Source organism: Sciurus carolinensis, chromosome 8 (genome assembly GCF_902686445.1).
Source record: "Sciurus carolinensis chromosome 8, mSciCar1.2, whole genome shotgun sequence".
In the NCBI taxonomy this organism is placed as follows: Eukaryota; Metazoa; Chordata; class Mammalia; order Rodentia; family Sciuridae; genus Sciurus; species Sciurus carolinensis.
The window spans coordinates 6,080,585-6,094,742 of NC_062220.1; the positions used below are offsets into that span (position 1 = coordinate 6,080,585).

Sequence of the window (14,158 nt, forward strand, 5' to 3'; positions counted from 1 at the left end):
TGGAAGAGAGAAGAAGAGGCGTGTTAGAGGCTCGTGGCCTAGGGGGAGAGCTCCCGCCTGGAGTTCCCAGCCTCCCTCCTGACTCCCTCCTCCTGGGCAGCCCTAGCAGAGGGGGCGGCGGGACGGGAAGGAACGGAGACCACGAGTATTCCAACGGGTTTATTCTTACACACGGCACCATACAGAGCAGCACAGGTCACTGATCCGGGCCCGCCCCTCCCAAAAGAGCAAGGACACGGAATACCGAGGGTGGGAGGAGCAGACAGCCCGGGGGGCTGGGGTGTAAGAGAAGGGGTGGGCAGGAGAGGTGGCTGGTGGGGCTGAGGGCTGGCCGGGAGCACAGGGCACGACAACCAGGGAGAGCAAAGTCCAGAAATGAGCGGGCGGGTGGCCCGTCTGCGGCGCAGACACCACACTGCACGTGGCTCCGAGCGCATCGGCGTGGCCCGAGGGCACAGTGGATGGAGAGAGAGAGGAGAGAGGCCAGAAGAGGCCCTGTGCCCTGCCAAGCTCCTGGGGCAGAGTCCACCCAAATGCGGATCCTAGGAAATAGGGGGAGGCCAAAAAGAGGGGGCAAGGCAAGCGCGGTGGCTGCGGCTTCCGGAGCAGGAGCAGGAACGGCAGAAGTCCATGCAGGAAGGAGCAGAGGAGGGGAGGGGCAGGAAAGCTCCCCCCAGGAGCAGCTGGGCCAGCGGGCTTCGTCGCCCCCGCCCCTCTGGGCCTCGTCGCGCTGGCCGGCCGGCGTGGGGCCGAGCTCCCTTCTTCTCCATGCAGCGAGCCTGGCGCAGTGTCCAGCCGGGCCTGGTCCCCGGCAGCCCCCAGCGCGGGCTCCGGCGTTCCTAGCCTTCCCTGGGGGTGGGGTTAGTTACAAAGGTTCCTGTGGGTCTCTGGAGCGGGGAGCTCGGCGGCCGCTTCTCATCTGAGAGCAGTCCCAGGGCCCGGCCCGCCTCCGGCCCCGCACAGGGGGAATGTCCAGAGGTGCTGTGTGTCACCACCTGGTCTTCTAATTTGGAAGGAGTTGGAAAGGCCTTTTTGTTGATGAAAAGTTGGAAACAGTGGCACATATCTGCAAATATCGAAAGAATAAAGATTTTGGCAAGTTATACTCAAGCCCCGCACAAGTCGGTCAGCACTGGTGAGGGCAGAGACCCAGGCGCCTGGGGAGAGGCGAGGCAGCAGCGGGATGAAGAGGAGGAGGAGGAGCAGGAGGAGGAGGCGGCGGCGGCGGCGGCTGCAGCCACTGGGCGGATGTGGCCCAGCAGTCCATCTCAGAAGGGAATGTCCACCACTCAGAGGCCTGGGCTCATCCCTCCTGTTCTCCCCGGCTGCCAGAAGCCACGGGCACAGAGAGGGCCAAAGGACTGCAATTGCAGCGTGGGAGAAAGCACAGCCAGGGGAGCGGGAAGAACTGGGCAGAGCCTCCGGAGAGTCAACGGCCACCCGGCAGCTCCAGGTCAGTCCCCAGGCCCCTCCTGGGCTTCACAGCCCGGACCGCCACAGCCCTCTGCCCCTTTGGCCCAGGGAAGAGGAAGGTGGGTGAAACTGCTGCCACCAGGTCCCCAGACAGAACTGCTGATCGGGGAGCAGGGTCCAGCCCGCCCCAGTCAGGCTGGTGAGCCAAGAGGCTGCCAACCTCCAGAGGACCCCAGGAGCCCAGAGGGGCACCTTTCCATGAAGGACGGGAACAGGGGCAAGAGTGGCAACAAATGAGCACATGGAATCATGGGGGAGACTGGGGATGTCAAAACCAGGCCCAGCAGGGGGTCACCAGCCATAGAGCAGGCAGGACACACAGGGCGCCCCTTCAAGCAGGTCTGATGAGGGAGAAGGGTGGCCCCAACAGCGATGACGGGGGGAGGTCCCAAGATACCCGGTAGAGACGACATGCCTTGAGGCCGCCTCAGGGACAATGGCGCAAGTGAAGTCACCATGGAAATGATGGAAAGAAAAAATAAGGTAGCCACTGTGAAGATGGAGAGAATGAGGGCCTGGAGGGAAGGCCGTGCCATGAGCTCGCAGCAGCAGGGGCGGGGGGAGCAGAGCCGAGGAGGGCAGGCAGCAGGGCGCACGCGGGGCCAGCCGGAGTGCCGCGGCAGGAGCCGTGGAGCCGGGGTGGCGGGTGCAGGAGGGAGGCGGAAGGTGCCTGGGGTTGAACCAGCCAGTGGGGGAAGATGGGAGGTTAAGAATGGAGTCCAGGCAGTGGATGACTGAGGCACAATGCTGGGGAGCAGGGTGCCAGCAGCGGTCACCATGACACAGGTACCCCAGGGTTCTACAGCAGCAGCAGCAGCAGCAGCAGCAGCAGGTGTGGGCACAAGCAGGTGGCCACAAGGCTCTGAGCATCTCAATGAACGGAACAAAGGCAGGAAGCTACAGGTCTGGGAGGGTCGGGGCTGGGCAAGCCAAGTGCGCGGTGGCAGCCACAGAGAGGTCAGTGAGTGCGCACGGCAGGCGCGGTGGATGGAGGCAGGCAGCCAGCAGGGAGAGGTGTGCAGGCAGGCCAGAGGTGAGGACGCAGGAGCAAGGCCTGGGGCCCTGGCTCTGTCCCGCCGGGTCCAGAGAGTCTGGCCTGGCTGTCTGGATTTGGGCCCAAGCCAAGAGCCAAGCCCTGGCTCTCAGAAAGAGGCGCGCGGAGTGACGCAGAGGGACAGGCCGCTCACCCACCTTTGTCTGGCCAAGACTCCAGGAACAGTCCAGCCAGGGCCCAGCAGGAGGGCCAGAGTTGGGGAGGACACGGTGTATAAAAACTGGGAGTGGAGAGACACAGGCTCAGAGGCCCAAGAGCTGAGGGGCTGGCCCTGAGCAGGGGGTACCCCGACTCTGGGTGGGGGCATGAGGTTGGTGGGGAGGGGCAAGTAGCTCACAAGGAGACAGGACAAACCTGAGCGGGAGGCACGAGGCAGCGTGGTGAAGCCCAGGAAAAGATGGCTAAGCCTTTGTTAAACCAATCACAGCGGTGGGTGGGAAGCATGAATGTTCCCCTCGGCAGTGGGGTAACGGAAAAAGAGCCGGAAGGCGGATTGGGAGGCCTGCCTCTGACTCTAGCTCGGCCAGCTAACCCTCTGTGGCGCCTTGGGCAAACAGCCTTCTGGCCTCCGGTTCATTAGCTGTTGAATCAAAGGGGGTCAGGGGAGTTAGGACACAAGTCCAAAGATCCCCTCGAGATGACACAGAAACCCTCAGGGCTGGGAGGGAGGGAGGGAGGATGTGGGGTGGGCAGGGAGCATGTGCCCAGGGGGTCCAAGGGTGGGCCGGGGCCCTGGAGAGGGCACTGAAGGGAAGCTCCTCGTGGGCCCAGAGGAACAGTCTAGAGATTCCGAGGGCTCAGTGAGGGGCCTCTAGAAGCCATGTGTGTCCTGGCGTGAGAGGCTGCAGGTGGCATCCTTCTGACGGGGCTGCCCGTGCCCTCCTGGCTGGGAGCTCGGTGCTCGGCCCTGCCGGTGCAGTGGCGGCAGCTGGGCAGGGAGGAGGGCGGGGCACGTACCGTGAAGATGTTGGAGCGCCGCTTGGACTGCTTGCGGATGGGCGTGGGGGTGGAGGAGGCAGCGATGGTCTCGATGCGCAGCTCCCGCTGGCTGATGCTGGGGGTAGAGGGGACTGAGGACGAGTAGTCGCTGAAGGCGCTGCTGCCGCCATTCGTGGCCTAAGGACAAAGAGGGCTGCTGAAGTGGCTCTGGGATGGGGTGGACAGGGACACCGGGGCAGCGTAATGGGGACCTGGCTTGGGGCACACCGGCCGACAGAGGCACCCCTTGCTCCTAACAGTATGTACCGAGGGGAGCTGGAAGGGCGAGGAGGCCAGAGGATCCAGGCGCTGCTATGCTATCGCGGGCCACGGGGGCTGCCCACTAGGCTGGAGGACCTGTCCTGGAGCCCTAAGAGGGGGGTTTCTGTACTGATCAGGGGGCTAAACCAGAGGGGAGGACTAGCAGGCCAAATCAGAGACAAAGCCTGGAAGTGAACGAACTACGGAGCCCCCACTTGCAGGGGATCTGGAACAAGGGAGCGGCTCACCCCAGATGAACCCCTAAAGTCAGACACGCGACAACCTGGCAAGATGCCAGGAGGTGGGCACCGTGGGCCTGGGTGGGCTCACAGTGCTGGGGGCGGAGCAGGGTCTAAGATTTGCTTTGAGCATGTGTGTAGCAGGGACAGATACAGGGCAGAGAGCAGGACAGAGCTAGGACTGCCAGAGTAAGCTTCAAGTGAGGCACAGAGAAGGGAAAGAAAAGAGACAACAGGGCTCACAGGGTGGAGACGGAGTGCACCGAAGGTCTGCTCCAGGACGCAGGAGACCAGAGGCCTGCAACCCACCTGCACTCCCCGGAGCACCTGGCCCGACCACTTGCCTCCTGGAGCTCTAAGGTTAGCCTAAGGAGCCACTCAGCAGAGCTGCCGGGGGAGGGTGCAGCCACTCTCAGAGAGCATCAGGCAAGACCTACCCCTCCTCCTCTCTCCTAAGAGGTTATGGATGGGAATTCTGGCACCTTCTCACAAGTTTTAAAGAGAGGGGAACTGCAACAAGGCTGCCACTGGAAAGTGAGGTGGCTATAGGCTTGACCCTCCATTGAGCCCGTCAGCACATGGCCCAGGGCTTGCAGCAGAGGGCAGCAAGGAGGGAATGCAGCTAAAGGACCAAGCACTGGCCCACATGCCAAGGGCGGAAAACTAACCTGGTAACAGGCCCAGGTGTGGACGGGCGTCCAAGTAGTATTACTGGAGGGGTGCTGGCAGGAGCTGGTTCAGAAGCCCCCACACTCCACACAGCACCAAAAGCATTCACCCCTTGGAGCAAGCACTGCCCTTCCAAAACAAACACTCGAGAGGGTTGACGGGCAAGCCTCTGTGCTCAGCAGACACTAGGCTGGCAGTTGCTTCTTCCTCCTGGGAGGAGAGCACGACAGCTGCTGGCCAATGAAGGGGTACACCTACAGCAGGAGGGGTCAGGCCAATGTGGCCAACCAAGGGCGAGTGCCCAGCAGGCCTAAAAGACCTCCTCTCTAGGTACCAGCAGAGGACACGGCTCCTGAGATGATGCTAACAGGTCTCACTAGAACACGTGTGTGTGCTGCCTTAGCTGAAGTGGTTGGCCGGAGACAGTGGAGAGCAGAGGATGGAAACAGGAGCGGGGGAAGGCAGTCACGTGACAGAACCGAGGCCAGGCCAGTCGTGCAGGCTAAATGGAACACAAGCCACATGCAGGAACAGGAGGTGGAGTGAAGTGGAGAGGAAGTGTGAGGAGGCAGCAGAGGGGGCGGTGGGACCCACAGGCAGGCCCAGGCTCAGGGCAGCAGCCACACCTGGTTGATGTGCACAGCTGGGATGGAGGCAGCGGACACGGCCGAGTGGCTAGGCGAGTTGGGCAGGGACTTGCAGGGCCCGATCGCCAGCTGCTGCTTCTTCCTCAAGGCCACGACTTTCTGGGCCACTGCAGGGGACAGCAGAATCGATTACACCCACTGGAAAGAAGGGCAAAGCCCCGCTGGGCGCCTCCCTGCAGGGGGCCTTCCTGCACCCGCTGGGGCCACGTTACCGTCCTGGAAGACGCGCTCCACGTTGAGCCCGTAGGTGGCGCACGTCTCGTAGTAAGTGCAGCGCTTCAGGTCTGTGGAGAGCTTGCGGGCCCTGCTGTCATCGATGACGCGGGGATTGGCGGCACTGATGGCGTCTGTTGGAGGGGAGGCGTCACTCGTGGCTGGGAAGTGGGGTGGGTATACAGGCCCAGGAATGCGGAGTCTGGGCTTCATTTCATTTTGCTATCATGGAGTAAAAATGAGCCAACCACTCAACCTCTGAGTCTTTTTATTCATCGCAAAAAATGTGGACACAATGGTCACATGGGTTGCAGGACTCAGCTAGAGAAGAGCAAGAAAGAGGCCCTGGGCTACCGGCAATGTGGGAGGGGCTGAGAAGGGAGTGGAGGCTGGGGGCTCACGTGCCCCTGCCCACCCAGGCTCTGCTGACCCCGCCCCTGCCCTGCTCTCTTGCAGATTTGGGCAGGCCCCGCCTCACCCTGTGTGCCCACTAGCACCATGGGCACCTCGCTGGCATTGCGGAAGCTGCAGAGCCGCAGGAAGTAGTTGTACACTGTCTGGAAGCTGATTTCATCCTCCAGGCTGAACACAAACACCACCGCATCCACCCAGGCAGCGAACTAGGGGAGACCAAGCAGAGTTAGCACACTCGCCTGGGCACGCAAACTCCCGCACTGGGAGGGCGGGAGGACCCTGACAGGCCCTTGTCCCAACTTTGCCCAGACCCACCAGAAACCAAGGACCCTGGCAGAAGCATCACCTGGAGCTCAGGGGGACCTCCTTCATCTCGGATCAGCAATAGGTAACTTTGGCCGTCCACCACAATCTCCTTCTTAAACCGACCCCCTAGGACAGAGTGCAGAGTCAGGACCAAACTTGGAGGAAGGGCCTGCGGGAGCCAGGCAAAGCAGAAACCTAAGCTCCCGGTGGAGGAGATAGGAGGATAGGGAGGAAGGGGCCACAGTGCCAGGGAGAAGAGGTCCCTGTGGCTGGTCTCTGGGCCAGGCTGGCCCTGCCGCTCACCTTCAGGGGACTCCTCCTGGACATAGGTCCCTGTCAGATAGCGGTGCACCAGGGCTGACTTCCCACTAGACAGGTTCCCCACTATGCCCTGCAGGGGAGGAAGGGGCAGAGCAGTAATCAGAGGCATCGGGGAGAAGAAAGGCCAGGGCTGAAGGGAGAGGGCAGGCAGGAGGGGGAAGAGGCTCAGAAGAGGCAAAGCCCAGGCCCACCATTCCAAACCTGGCCCACCCGTCACAGAGCTGCCAGGGCCTCCCTCGGGCCCACTCACCACTTTAAGCTCCGGCACAGAGCGGCTCAGGGTCCACTCCTGGCTGTTCACAAATGAGTCTGTGAAGACAGAGCCACCCCATCAGGGCCACTGTGGCACATACACCTGTCTTAATTGCCACCATCTGTGTTGCCCATGATGCCCCTTCTCAGCCAAGGCCAGAGGATAGCACTGTCTTCCATGAGACTTTGAACCTCACCCTTAGTTCCCTAGGGAGCAGCTGGAAGATACTTCCTAAGGGAAAGTCAGTCTTTAGGACAAGGCTGAGGGCTCAGTCTCAGTCCTCCCTGGCCTTAGACTTGTGTCCCTCTTTCTCTTCTTTATACTCCAGTAGGTATTTCCCACCTGGAGCCCACCTGGCTTAGTGCACCAGGGTACCTCTCATCCAGGTTAGAGGCCACTCCAACAAGCCTCAGACCCAAAATGGGCAGGGCATCTGGCAGAGGGGGCTGGCTTCCTACAAGTAGGAACTGCTCACCCTTGGCAGGGTGGGGCCACCCACCACATTCCTGAGCCAGAATGAAGAGGGAGTAGCCTTACCTGGCCCTGTTCTGTAGGGCAGGTCCAATGAGGCCATATCTACCCTGCCCTGCCCAACCCCTTTCCCAAGCTCCTCCTTAGCTGGGAGGCCCACCTCCAGACTCCCTTCCCTTGAAACCACTTCCAGCACCACTGGCCCCTGAGTCAGGCAGGGATCCTCTCAGAGAAGGGAAGCTGCCAGCTACTCATTGTCCTCTGATGGCCAGCCCCCATCTCCTTTGCCCTCCAGGTTTCCACCTACAGCCTCCAGCAAGCTCCTGCTGGCCCAGCCTGGGCTGGCCTTTGTCTGGGCAGCGCCTGCTTCTCCCTGGCTCCCAGACACACTGACACTGCCTCAAGTTGTTTCAGAGTAGTTATTATAACCAGGCCCCTAGCAGTGAGATAGAGGTCAACCTCAGACTGGGAGCTAGGAAGCTGCTGCGTTCAGCCTACAGCCATCTGACTCTACCGAGCACCTTCCTTTCCTAGGCCTCAATTCTACATGCGCCAAATAAGGGGGTGCACTGGGACCCTTACAACTTTCCTGTTCTAGGATGTTGGGCCAGTGCCATAGCCAACTATGGCCGGGAGTCCTCCTCTCCCACTGTCATCTCTTCAGGACACTGCTGATGACCCCAGACACCAACTGCAGCACCGGTGACAATTGGAGGGACCCATCTACCCCAGGCCCACACGGCGCGCCTGCCTTGACCAGGTGGGTTCCCAGCAGATTCTCACTCAGCCCTCAGTCTTCTGCCAGACTCCAACCAGAGAGGCCACCCAGGAGGCGCTGCGGAGATTCCCCTTACCGCTCGGCGCGCTCAGGAGCCCGGGGGCCGCGGCCGCCCGGCGGCTCCACAGTGGCGCAGTGGGCGCGGGCTCCCTCCTGCGGAAGCGGTTGGTGAGCAGCCTCCAGAGGCTGGCGGCGGCGCGGGGGCGGCTGGGCTCCGGCGTGGAGCTTGGGACCTCGGCGCCCAGTAGGTCGCGGCGGCTGGAAAAGGCGCCCAGGGAGCTGGCGTCGCCGTCGCTGCGGGTGCGCGCGCGGGGCGGCCGGGCCAGCAGCCCCGACTCGGAGCGCCGGATCTCCTGGCCGCGGCGCAAGCGGAAGCTGAAGCTCTTCTTCAGCGCCGACAGACCGCGCCGGGGACTGTCGGAGCCTCGCCCGCCGCCGCCGCGGAACACCTGCCAGCGCTGGCTGCTCCACAACGATGCGCCGCGCAGGAAGCCCGCGCTGCCCGCGCGGCCCAGCCCCACGCCCGGCGCCTCGGCCGCCGCCAGCTCCAGACGGTTCACCTCCAGGAACGTCATGCTGGTGGGTCGCGGCCGCAGCGCCGGCTCCCCGGGGGCACGGCTGCGCCGAACCGGAGCGGGGCTGGCCGTGGGGCTGGCCGTGGGGCTGGGTGCGGGCGAGCCGGGCCGCCCCGAGGGCGCGGGGTTCCGGCGGCCGAGGCGCGGGCGCAGGAGGCCAAGTAGCAGGCCACGGGCACCGGTGGGCGCCGGCCCCGAGCTGCCCGAACACACGCTCCGCGGCCGCGCTGGCTGCTCGCGCGCGGCGCACAGGGCGGCCTGCAGGGCGGCGGCGGTCCGGCCGGCCGGGGCGCCGTGCAGGTCCAGCGAGTCGCAAACGCTGAGGGCGCGGCGGCAGGCGGAGGGCCGCTCCCCACTGCAGTTGTCCCCGGGCGGCCAGCCCCGCTCCATGCTCAGGGCCGGCTGGCGAGGGCCAGGCCCATGGCGAGGGGCGCGGGGCTGGGCCCGGGCCGGGGCCGTGGCCGGGGGCGCACGGACCTCCGGCCTTTGGGCACCTGGTGTGGGCCCAAGTCCTTCGACTCTTCCACCTCGCAGCCGGCAAGCCCAGACCTGGATCGGCTGGGAGCAAGCCCAGTCAGGAGAGAGAGGCGGCAAGTCTGGCCTGGAACACCTAGGATCCTGGAGCAGGGGAGCCCGCCTGCTGGGGCAGCCCCTGGGAGCCCTCAGAAAACAGGAAATTCCAGCCCAGAGCTCCTCCTAGGACTGGGCAGGTAGGTGAGGAGTTGTCATTAAGAGCAAGCCAAATAAATAACAGTCCTTGAGTTCTGGAGAAAAGTTGATCATTTTCTTTCTCCAAAGGAAGAGCCAGGACCAGGAGGACTCATTGGGAGTCAAACTAGGAGTGAGGACGCAAGCCTTAAGCCATCTCTGGGCCTCAGTCTCTTCATTTGCAAAATGAGGAGCTTGAGCAAGGCAATCCTGTCTCAATTTCCGGCTAGACATTCTGAGCTGGAGAGCTGTTGGATGCTGAAGCCAGCTGCTATTAATGATGGAGCTGTCCTTCTCTCTGAAGATTATAAACTCCAAAAGATACTCATCTGTCTGGACTAAGTATCCGCCTGCCTAAGGGCAGCAGAAAAATCAAAAGATAACTTCCAGGCCCAGACCACGAGTGACTCACTTCTGAGCCTTCAGTGACCATTCCCTGGCTGCTCACTGGGTCTCACCCACTGTCGAGATGATGGCAGTAAGAGAGCTTCCAGTATTGGCCGGCACCTGGCGCTCTGTAAATGGAAACACCCCTAACTCTGATACACTTTTAGTTTCATGAGAGTAGGCTATACCCAGAAAACCTGGGGTCCACCCCAAAACAGAGCAAGAGCTGTGCACGGTCAACATCACTCCTTTCCAAGGTCGTTGAGAGAGCCAGCATACCGCAATCCACAGAGTACGACCAGAGGCCCGGGAGCAGATCAGGAGAAACCAGTTTCGGTAGTGGCAAGGGGTGAGGGGTCTGAGCTTCCTTGGAAAAGATTTCACTCCCAGGACTCCTCCACCCCAATCCAACCCCACTTCCAGTGTCCCCTCCAGCATCCCAATGTCCCTTTCAGCTTTAGAACTCCCTGGTCTGAGCTAGAAGAGATGAAAGCTACGCATTCCCGTGGGGGCTGGGGCTGGGGGCAGGCCTGGGAAGGCAGGGCCTCTCTGTCCTAGGTGCTCTGGCAGAAAGGAGGCTGGAAACTCCCAAGTCCTGGGCTGGATCTCTGGGGCACTTCTTATCTTTGTGGGTCTAGTTATTACAGTTGAGGAAGGCTGCTTCTCTGCAGGAAGCACATTCCCCCATATATCCTACACCATTCCACAGAGGAGCCTTTCCCAAGATCCTCAGGCAGGCACAAAACCAAGAACAGCACCCAGTGCTCACGTTTAAGTCTGTCAACCTTTCTGAGCTTCAGATTAAAAGGACAAGGTAGTTTTTCTGCCTAGACCTGCCTACTTTCATGCGTCCCTCTGCGTTCTCTCTCACATGCACAGGGATTATCCTTCTTCAAAAAGAATAAGGCTGACCATTCACAAGTCTTCCCCCAGCTAATGCAAATGCAAGCCCAGGCAGTAGCTGTGGGAGCTAGTGTTTGGGGATGAGGGGGACAGGACAAGATGGCTAATGTGGGTATGCTGCTTTAGCATTTTAGCATCCTCCCTCAGTGGAGAACACCAGGATGGGTCAGAAGGGAGAAAGTCGCAGCTCATATGTGCTGGTCACATGGCATGTGTGGCACACACACACATACGCAGGAGTCAGAGAAGGCAGGCAGTGGTGCCCAGTCCCTGAAAGAACAATGACACAAGAGGACACACAGGCTCCTGGGCCCCACTGCACCTGCAGAATCCACCCAGGCAGAAAGCTTATCCCAGGTCAATTCCCAAACCTGAATGGCTTCCTCTTCTTTACATGTCTGTCTCCTCCTTCCTGTTCCCTTTTCCTGGAAACTTTTCTTGGCCCATAAAAACTACGGAGGGAAGAGCATCTGCTCCCACCCGAACATCTCAACACATCAGGTCAGTGGAAGACTGTGGAGTGGAAAGCAGCCATGGACGCACACCTCTTCCTCATGGGCCATCCCCAGGTCCTCCTGAGCTATGTCCAGGTCAGGGAGGACGTCTCATTTGACAAGACTCTGCTCCAAAGACATGCAGCAAACAGCTCTACCCCACAGCTGTTACCAGTGAGCCCAGAGCAAATAAGGCAGCCCTACAAAGGTCCAGGCTGGCAGTACCTACCAAGGACCAAAGTCCACAAAACACCCGGGTTTGCTATTTCCTCAGGTCATCGGAAGGACTTGCTTTTGGGGGCTGAAAATTTCCCTGCAAAATTTTTTTTGGGGGGGTTGTTAAGATGAAACTTCTCAGATGCCTGGAGTGGAGATTCCAAGTCAGGATGAACAACCTCCCCTGGGGGAGAGAGTGTAGGAGCTGAGCACCAGGAAGCCGCTCCCATCCTGGGAGCCTAGGAGTTGGACAAAGGGTTGGCTCCAGACGTGCCCCAAAGCTGGCTGTGCTTGGTTTCCGATGCCCTACTCAGATACGCACAGGTTGTTATACAGACAGAAGGACCATGGGTAAAGGTGAAGCGTGTGATGATGTCCAGAAGAGAATGCTGGACCTGAGTGAGAGACAAAGGGCAGCTCTGCCCAGGAATCCCTCAGGCCTCGCCCCAGGGCTCCACCCAGTGTTTGCTGGCTGATGCACTGATAAAAACTGGGTTGTGCCAGGCTGCAGCCCACACGGGCACAGGAAACTGGCAGAAACCCTCCTTCTCCAAGATGAAGAAGGACCAGCTTTCTCCTGGAGACCAAAACTTGTGGCTGGCCACAGGGAAAGGCTTCATTCAAGCTTCTAGTGGCCTGTATGGTCCCAGAGCCATACTGGCCTCCAAGACCAGGTGGGCTCTTCCCGTCCACAAGGTGGCAGCAGAGCATCTTCCTGAGACCCTGAGCGCTGGGGTGGGGCTGGGGAGGCTGGCAGGGCCCTACAGCCCCCTTGGGTTGGCAAGGTCACTCAGGAGGCAGTAAGGAGGGGCACACCAAAGCTTCTGGAAGGCTGATGTGTGAGCTGTGCACAGGACTCTGGGACAGGGATGAGGGCACAGAGAAGAGGGGAGAAGTCCTTGGGCGGCCACGCTTGTATACAGGCTGAAGACAAACTCCTTAAGTGCTGCAGGCAACAATTACCCTCCAAAGTCCACCCCTAGGCCACTTTGGCCAGGTGCCCTCCGCATTAACAAGTGCACAGTGCTGACTCCCGAGCTGCTCAAGCCAAGGCCTAGCAGGTCGCCTCAGCGCCCTTCCTCACCACTCCCAACCCATCGGGTCCTGCGGGGCTCTGCCTTCCACACGTGGCTCCTTCCTCCAACTGGGAAGCAGGGGCCATCCCCACTCCAGATTACTATCCCCTCTTCCTAACAGCCTCCCTGTGCTCACCCCCATTGTGCGATCAATCTATTTTCTTGATGGCAGGACCTTTTAAAACCATGACCCCATACCTCCAGCAAAGCCCTGCAGCAAGTGGCTCTCGGTCCTCAACACTAGACTCCTTACTCCCTGCCAGAACCCATGGATCTCACCTGGAACCACCCACCCACCATCCAGCCACACAGCCTCTACTGGGCCTTGCCTGTTCCCCCCACAGGACCTCCAGACCTGTTTGTCCTTGATGTCACTTGGGTCTCGGCTGCAATGTCCCTTCCTTGGGAGCTCACCCTTCTGCTGACACTGTCTAACTAACACTTGTCGCTCTCAGAGGTTTTCCTGTGTGTTTGGTGTCCCCAGAAGAACTCTGCTGGGCTCACAGAAGGTGTGCAACCATCTCCGTCAGTGAATGAATGAGCGAATGTCTTTGCCAAGCCCAACTGTGCACCCGGGCTTTTGTTCTCCTTGTGGGGAGGGAGACAGGCGTGAAAAAGAGATGGTTCCTGTCTGGGACAGTCTGTTGAGGCGGCTGGCTCAGGCAAAATCATCTGTGCGGTCTCCAAGTGTGGAGGCACAGTGGTGCAGGCACATCCTAGCCAGTGCCTGACCACCTGTTGAGGCCTCAACCTCCTGAGTCGCAGACTGAGTCAGTGAGCCAGGAGACACCCCAACTGCCCAGCCAAAGCAGGACAGAGCAGTGATGTGACTGGCAAGCTGCAGGGCCTGGTGGACAGCAGGCGATCATTAAAGGGAGGCGTTCCTACTGGCAGGAGAGGGTCTTGTAGGGCACAAGAGTGATTTAAACTGGTGCCAGCCTCCTCCCTGTCTAGCTGGGCACAGTCAGCCCATGACCGTGCAGGTTCACATCAGCCCCCTCTGGCTGAGGATGGGTCGACCCCTCCAATCTCTTCTCTAAGAGACCTCCAAGCTAGGGGGACCCTAGTCCCCACTCCAGAACTTCAGAACATAACCTTATGTAAAAACAGGGTCAGCAGTTGGTTAAGATGAAGTCACACTGGAGTAGGGTGGGCCCTGACCCCATGACCATTGCCCTCATCAAAAGGGAAAGCCAGCTTAGGTATGCACAGAGGGACTGCAATACAAAGGGACACAGATCTGTCCCGAGCACCTTCCTGCAGAACCTTGATCTCAGACCTCCGCCCTCTGAAACTGAGAAACAGTGACCGTCTTTCCCTGAAGCCTCCAGTTCAGAGGTGCAGCCCAGGAACTACCAACTCGACAGAAAAACCAGCACACGTAGGGATGAACATAAGCGTGGTGTTGTTAGGAGTCCTCAGAGTCCTGCCATGGAGTTCAGGTTCAGAATTCAAAGCCTGACTCTGTCCTCTTCTTTTAGAGCTAATGACCCTGATATACAGAGAAGGAAAGTGCCTCGCCCAAGGATGCACAGTCAGTGGTAGAACCTGGACAAGGCCCAGGACTCCAGGCTCCCTGGTCAGTGCTTGGTCCTCCAAGCCTCCAGTGTTATTTTTTGAGTATCTGCTAAGAGGAGACCTTGTGAGTGGTCCCTGGAGCCACCTCCATTACCTGGAGTTAGGTTGGGATAGAGAATTCTGTCAGCCATAGTCTAAGGCCCT

The 14,158-nt window shown here is 60.2% G+C and overlaps 1 protein-coding gene and 1 long non-coding RNA gene across 10 annotated transcripts in view; one reads left to right on the forward strand and one right to left on the reverse strand.

Annotated features, from left to right (window-relative positions):
- The window catches only part of Agap3 (ArfGAP with GTPase domain, ankyrin repeat and PH domain 3), a 51,256-nt gene that overhangs the window by 19,804 nt on the left and 17,294 nt on the right, over positions 1 to 14,158 (reverse strand). For 2 of the 9 annotated variants that reach the window (XM_047560287.1, XM_047560288.1), the window contains exons 2-8: positions 6,826 to 6,884; positions 6,558 to 6,645; positions 6,295 to 6,380; positions 6,013 to 6,154; positions 5,534 to 5,668; positions 5,301 to 5,428; positions 3,485 to 3,643 (exon numbers count right to left, since the gene is read on the reverse strand). In XM_047560287.1, the coding sequence (XP_047416243.1) occupies positions 3,485 to 3,643; positions 5,301 to 5,428; positions 5,534 to 5,668; positions 6,013 to 6,154; positions 6,295 to 6,380; positions 6,558 to 6,645; positions 6,826 to 6,884 (797 nt within the window). Of the gene's footprint in view, positions 1 to 42; positions 1,067 to 2,881; positions 3,103 to 3,484; positions 3,644 to 5,300; positions 5,429 to 5,533; positions 5,669 to 6,012; positions 6,155 to 6,294; positions 6,381 to 6,557; positions 6,646 to 6,825; positions 6,885 to 8,153; positions 9,273 to 14,158 lie in introns of those variants that run through there. The other 7 variants (XM_047560291.1, XM_047560290.1, XM_047560289.1 and 4 more) reach the window with 6 other exon arrangements.
- On the forward strand, positions 7,489 to 10,577 carry LOC124990344 (uncharacterized). The gene is made up of 3 exons (XR_007109749.1): positions 7,489 to 8,059; positions 9,187 to 9,362; positions 9,455 to 10,577. It is a non-coding gene; the product is annotated as an uncharacterized LOC124990344 (long non-coding RNA).